This window comes from Nestor notabilis, unplaced genomic scaffold, assembly GCF_000696875.1.
Source record: "Nestor notabilis isolate BGI_N333 unplaced genomic scaffold, ASM69687v1 scaffold32787, whole genome shotgun sequence".
In the NCBI taxonomy this organism is placed as follows: domain Eukaryota; kingdom Metazoa; phylum Chordata; class Aves; order Psittaciformes; family Psittacidae; genus Nestor; species Nestor notabilis.
Genome location: NW_009936562.1, coordinates 14,072 through 21,287, shown reverse-complemented (window position 1 = coordinate 21,287; position 7,216 = coordinate 14,072). Strand labels below are relative to the sequence as shown.

The window sequence follows — 7,216 nt, the reverse complement described above, 5'->3', positions numbered from 1 at the left end:
ATCTTTCAAAGAGAGTTCAATTGTGTACCTATTAGACTGAAGCTCTGATTTCAAGATGTTATATAGTTCTAGAAAATCAATGACTGCATAGCATAGTGGGCTTGATAAACCTTATCAATCCTCTCACAGCCCTGCAACCCACTGGGAAAAAACAAAAAGAGCCATATTTTTCCATTAGAATAGAAGCAGATTATACATCATCAAACTCTGTTTTAGGTCTTCCAGGTTTTATTTTTGTGACTTAAAGGCTTGCCACAGCTCCAGCTGAAATGAAGTTTTCCTCTCAACAGAAAGTGGACAGAGCTGTAGCTGTAGAAGTTTAAGGACATTATTTTTACAACTGACTGCTGATTTTTGAAAATTGCATAATTTGGATGCCAGTCTTGAGACACACAAGGGTGCTTCCATTTTCAAAAGATGCTGAGCATTTGACTACTGATTGTCTCAAAACCTGGACACCCCAAACTGCTGGTTTTTGAGTGAAGTGCTCACCATTTATAGTTGAATGACTGAAAATGCTGTCTTTTGGGGATACTGTAATTAATTTCACTTGTTTGGATTTCATTTGGTAAAGCCAATGGTAGTTTCTAGCAGTACCTACAGATCCAGTGTGAATGATCAGGTATTGAAAAATATGTGTATTTCCAATACACCCAACAAGTGGAGAAAACAGTGAACCATCAAAAAATGGCTCACAAGAGAGTGACTTGTGCTGTAGTTCTGAAAGAAAGCATGGGCTCTTGTGCTTCAGGGGTTCTTGGTCCCAAAACTCAGTCTCCTTTCTCCTAGCTATGCTTGCTATGGAGGAAAATCCATGATACACACATTGGTGCCTCTGAGGAGGAAAAGAGTGTCCACCACAAGACTGTATTCATTCCCAAAATGAAAATGTAATGTCCTGTCTTTCCACTTGTTGCTCTTGTTTGAAAGAAGCTCACTCTCTTCACATCACACTAAAACTACTGGGCAAAGTCCTTTCTTGGGATGCTGGCTGGTGAGAGCAGACAGAGGACAGAGTCACTGGTAGGAGCTAAGAGAAACTAAATTCCTGGAAGCCTAAGTGAAGGAATTAAATTTCCACAGTGCTCCAGCTTAACTTCCTTTGCCAGCCTGGGGACTACACCTTTCAGGGAGTGGAGCCCCATCCTCTGCTCCTCGTACCAGATGCTCCCCACACCTCTCAGTTCCTCCCAGGCCATCAGTTAGAGGGGGGACTTGGCCTCCATCAATGTCAAGACTGCTGTAAGTACATGTCCTTGTAGAGGAGGCAGTGCCCTTTGGAGTGCTCATGGTAGACCTGGCCATAACATGCTCTGTTTGCGTTCAACCTGTTTTCTTGCTCCACACTATCCATTCCGGCAAAACCTGACCTGTTCTGGGAGTCTCTGGGCAAACCACTGTCATCAAACATTAAGTTCACGTGCTCCTGTAAAGTTCACATGTCCAGGTACTGGCTGTTGTATTTCACCGCGGGGGACAGCAGGGCCTGGGGGCTGTCATCTCCATCACAGGTCTTCCTCATCAGAAAGGGAAATGTAGTCAGCGTTGCGAGAGCAGGCACCAGACATCCCAGCCTTACTGAGGACATTAAGCTTCTCCCTGAGCCTCCTGGTGGAAGAACTGAAGGTGCTGCTGGTGATGCAACAACCGGCACCAGCATTTTTGGGGATCCTGTCCAGGTCCCATCTGATAGTGTGGAGGGATGTGGCTAAAAAGTCAGACCCGTCTGTTTTCCCTTTTTGAGCTTCGATGCTGGGATCTGGAGCACAGGGAAGGGGAAAGAGATATCAAAGTGCTTATGGGAAGGAAATGTGTAGCAGGTGGGGAAGACATGTTTAGGGCCTGTCCATGCTCTGTCTGAAGGAACCTACAGCAGGTTCCACGTTTGTTTCTGGGCAGCCTTAGAGTCTTGGGAAGAGACTACATGTTTACCTAAGCAAAAGAGGTAGATGGAATGAAACCCCATGGTGCAAGAACACTCAGACAGACAGATGTGGAGCAAGGATGCTCAGATGCATTTCACTAGCCAGCACCACTTTTGCACAAGCTGTAGAAACCCAGATTCAGAAGAAAGGAGCCAAATTCCTGGCTTTTTTTGAAGTGAATGAGGGTTTCAGTCACACTGAGGTGTGACTGTCTGCAAATGTGCGACCTACCGCTTGGGTGTAATACTCTACTTCTGCAGCAACCTGTCACATACGGAATCTTTTCAAGCAAAGGAGGAGAAAGAAGGAAGAAAAGGAGAAGCAGTAGCAGCCTCTTCTTTTGGCCATGAGATGTCAGTATTGCAGTCAGGCAGCTTTAACTTGCCGGTATCTTAGACTAACCCAACACAGAAACTTGGTTATGAAAATGTGAGTGCGGCTTTTTTCCTTTGGCGCTCAGCCACAGTCCTGATTTTTGGTTTGTACACTGATTTTGCTGTGAGTTCAGCTGTGGAGAAATATCCTGAAATGCTCTGAATTGTACTGGCTTGCTCTGGGAGCAGAAATCATGCAAACAGTATGTCCTTAGTGTAAAAGCAGAAAGTCTTGTCACACGGGGCATGAGGCCAAGGTTGTGTACAAGTCTTATCTACAAGGAAATCTTTAGTATCATCCTGGTTTTCCAAGCTACTGTCTCCACCATAAAGGCAATGGGGTGTGAGTTATAAAACGTTACAGCTTTATTAACAGAAAGGTCCAAGACAAAACTTGGAAGGTTCCCCAGGACCACAAGAACTTAAAGAAGGCGGAAACCCCATTTCTTTCCAAACTTTATAATAACTTCATTTGACTGGGGGACTGGCCTCCACCACTGAAAAAACAGTATTTTGCTGTTTTCTGACCTTAGTGATGTCCATGTAATCTCTGAGTCCTTTAGTCAGGCACCAGTATCTCAACACGTTGAGAGCACAGAGGGTGGCCTTGGTGGTGCTGGGGTTCACAGCACTGATACTCAGGTACTTGAGTTCATCATCAAAAGTAAACACGGGAAACTTGCTGAGCTTAGTTGAATACACTGGAAAACAAATGAAAAAATGGGGATAAAATAGCTTGTCCTAGTAACATGATGCCATTTCTGGCTAAGAGCAACTCAGTGTTTTTCACAAAATGTGAGGAATTTAAGGAAGATGAAACACAGCTCTTTCCTGATGATTTCCCATGACTCTGTGCACTGAAAACTCAGATGCAGCAGGAGGAACAGCAATACGAAGTCACCCTAATGTTGCCACAAAGCTAAAAATGTACTGCCACACATGGCACAAAATGTAGGGTCAGCAATAGATAAGGAGTAACACAGCATCTTTTACCTTGCTGCAGAAACAGTGGGGGGAGGGGGGGGTGACAAAGGCAAAGGTTTTTCCTTTGTTAGTCAACTCAGAAGCAGGGGAAGTATTTGTCCTATTCCTATACAGCCTGGCTCTGTGCTGCCACGATGACACACCACCACGGATGTCTGTGCAAGCTACACAGGCAATGCTAATCAAGCAGGATTCTCCACTCATATCCACCTCTACTCCCTGTCAGGCACAGCAGAATCAGGCCCTGCTGCTTCAGTGGACCAAATGCAGGTGCACCTTGATGGATACCATGAGTTAAGCGAAGACACGCAGCGTTCATTTCTTAAAAGGAGAGCCTCAGCCACACAGGCAGGCACTGAAAGTAGAGGATTGATGGACAACCTTTTTATAGATGTACAGACACTTAATATTCTTTATGAAAGAGTAATATATTTTTATGATGCCACTATAATTTTATTATATCCACTATAAGCTTACTTCTTACAGCACTGCAGCTAATGGATTTTGCAGCCCAGTGCATGTTAGCTGTGAAAGGTTGTTCTGAACATCCATGCACTGAGCTAGTGATCCCCACGGTCACCATCTCACCGCATCAGGAAAAGGGAAAAGGTGGTACACTCCAGGGAGATGTTGGATTTCCTGCTAACCTTCCATTCTGCAGCCCCAGCGCAGTGTTACTGCAGCCCCAGTACTGCAGCCCCACCTGCACACTAGGGAGAGGTGATTTTAAGAAGAGGTTTTTATTGTGGCAGATTTTGCAGTTAATATAGTCTATAAAAGGTAAAGGGACTGAATAAACCTAACTGAAGAACCCACTGCAAGCAAAAGAAGCTCACAGTGCTGGCTCACCCAAGGACTTCTTCCGAGAGAACCAAGAGCATTTGGGAAACAGCCTACTAAAATCAAGAGCCTAACCATACAGTGCTAGTTGCCCTGGAAGACGTAACAGCAACAGCCACACTTAAGTTCTCATACTGCAATTAATCCTACATTTTTTAATTAACTTCTGACAGGCTTTGGTGTGAAAATTATGCTGGCCATTTCTTGAATCACAGTATCACTCCCACGATCTATTGAACCACAAGAAAAGACAGAGACTAAGATGGCTTGTGGCTTTCCAAGGCAGGGTTTATCACGTGCTAGGAAATTAAGTTATAGTTCCTGGTTTCTCCAAATTCCAGATTTTCAAAGCAGGCATCTGGTTTGAGCTGACCTCTGATACTTGACAGTGCTAACACTAACAGCATTTTATCAGTGCTGCTTCAGCCCTGACTGGGACAGTGAGTCAAGTGCTGCACCAGAACAGGATACACAGATGGCTGTCCAGGGGTGTTTCATACCTTATGCATGGTGTTTCCCACTAAAGTCTGTATCACTTTTTCCTTTTCTTCTCACTAGACTCTTTGTCCTCATAAACTCAGGGACTACAGAAATTGGCGTAAGTTGCTCTAAAAGAAAGTGTAGCCAGATAAGAAAGCGAGGGCTACTGTGAGCAGTGTATTGTGACAGCTTTAATACTTGTGGCAAAGGAGTCTTAGCATAACATAATAAAAATGAAATAAAACCATGGCAGGCATTTATCAGCTACCATCTGTAAGGGTGTTCTATCATCAGAAGGCTGGAACAAGAACTACCCAATTTTCCACTCCCGCAGGAAACAGATAATCCTTGCCTAATTATTTATTTATTTGTTTATTTTCTAATCAACATAATGAATACTTGCTTTCTTTTGTCCATGAGAAAACAGTTTAACCCTTTTATTCTCAAACAGTGTGAAGTTGTCCTGAAGAAGGCTGGGATCTTGCTTCAAAAGCACACCAGTGCATGGGCTCTGAGGGCACTCACATCCTGCTTTCCTTGCTGACTTCAGCGGCTGCATACCAAACCACAAAGCTCTTGGCCTGACATCAGTTGTCAGCAGCCCGACGATGCTCTAGGAATTTTGAATTGTGTCTGAACACCTCGTGGTGTGCTCGATAGAGGTGTTGGGACAGTGCCAGAGACACTAACAAAACCTACAGCCTTGCCAGGAGTTCTCACTGGGACCTGTCAGACGGGATTTGGAAAAGCATTAAGCAGCCAGGAACACACACCCCATATCCAGAAGGGCCTTGCAAAAACTGGTGCTCTGGGTTATAATCACAGCAACACTTGCAGGTTCTGGATCAAGTCCCATGAGACAGCCTTTTCATGTGTGCAGCTCACAAGCTGTTTGTGAAAGCAAGCAAGTCCTGACTCCGTCCTGCTGCAGGTACACTGTAACTAACAAACGTGGAGGAGATCTTGCACTTAAGTCGCAGGTCTTGTTCCCTCACCCTTACGATGTCTTTTGCCTTCCTCTTCCTGGAGGTCACCCGGGGGCTTACTTTCAAACAACACTTCAGGGACTTCAGGCTAGGTGTTAGAATACACAGCACTCGAACAGCTCAATAATAATGATGGTTCCTTCGAAAAAGCCATCTTTGTGTTCAGTTCACCTGATGGCACTCTGCAAAATCACACACGAAAAGGCCATCTGTGCAGGCACAGGCTCTCTTGCCAAACTTCTGTCACTGAGGTGGTACATCATACAGGAAAAGAACAGTTATATCTCTCACTGCTTGCCAAAACATGCACACACCCTACATCTATACAGACAACTGTGCATGCAGCTCTGATGGTTTGTAGGTGCTCCATGCCAGACTTTTTAAGTTGAAATGCACATGGTAAATGTCTAGACACCTACTGCTCTGCTCCATGATGAGGCCAGGGGTTGCACTCTGTGTGTGTTTGGTGAGGGAAGAAGAGGCACATTGCCAGATGAGTTAGTAACATGTCATAAAAACTCATGAGGTCTCAGCTGATTACCTCTCTGCATTCTTCCCCTAAAGCAAAGGCAGCTCCTTACATACCACTTGCTGCTCTTCATGCTGCAAATGAGCAGTCACCGCCTCAGTGGCACTCCATCAGAAAAGCTGGGGACTGTATTCATCTTCCCTCTATGCAACATACTAATCCCCCCACTCATCTACCTTAAAGAAAATAAAGACCTCTGCTGTATCTGGAAGTTCGTAAGATCCACAGATTCCACTCGTCTTTAACTGGCCTTTACTCATTTCTGTGCTAGCCCATATGTGATAATGCTCACATGTAATACAGGCTCATGGCAGATCCCACTGTTGTCCAGAAAGAGCAGGCTTTTCGGTGCTGTTGGGAGCCACCCAGCTCACACAAGGTGGCTTGCAGGCACCAGGCGTCTGGTTCAGCACCCCTGTAGCCTGACTGATTCCTGTCTGCTGAGCAGTTTGGTGGCCTCATTTTACCACTGTGCAACCAGTCCCTCTTCCAGAAGGGGCTCCAGACCCAGGAGCCTGAAGGATACAGATAATGTGGAAAGGCACCTCCATAAGCAGATGGCATTGCAGAAATGTCTGGCTTTGCAGGATGGGCAATGCTTGTCTGCTCAACAGTTTCCTCAGGTTACCCTCTGCGCATGAGAACATCTGGCCGTGCCAAGCCTCCAAGAAGGTTTCTGAGTGTCCCTCACCAAGATGCGCGGAAATGTCCTTCCAAATGCTGATGAATGGCATCATCTTGTATTAGCGGGCTAATGGCTCCATGGCCAGCATCATCCTATCTCCTCAACACTCAGTGCTTCTGCCTGCCTTTCCCTGGGTGTACATTCGAAGGAGTTTTTTTCTCCAGTCCTGTTCTGTTTACCATTATTGCATGGGACAAGAATAACTACACGTGTTGTATTTGCAAGTACCCAAGGAACTCTGAGGTGAATAATCTACATGAAGGCCTTTGTCTTCAAGCTCTTCCAGGTGTCGTTTCCTCACATCTTTCAGTGGATGGTAAGAATGATCATGTGCTGCCAGCCCTGTATGTGCATTCTCTTCCTGGTACCCGTGGGAATTCGGCCCTTATAACAAAGTGTCCGTATAAAAATGG

The 7,216-nt window shown here is 45.3% G+C and overlaps 1 protein-coding gene across 1 annotated transcript; it reads right to left on the bottom strand.

Moving 5' to 3' along the window:
* Positions 1-1,040: 1,040 nt before the first annotated feature.
* On the bottom strand, positions 1,041-3,000 carry LOC104408722 (uncharacterized protein KIAA1958-like; the record flags this gene model as incomplete). The annotated part of the gene is given in 4 exon segments (XM_010018405.1): positions 1,041-1,234; positions 1,237-1,511; positions 1,513-1,735; positions 2,785-3,000. Coding segments are annotated over 4 exon segments (908 nt in total), but the record flags the coding sequence as incomplete, so codon positions are not given.
* Between the last annotated feature and the right edge of the window lie 4,216 nt (positions 3,001-7,216).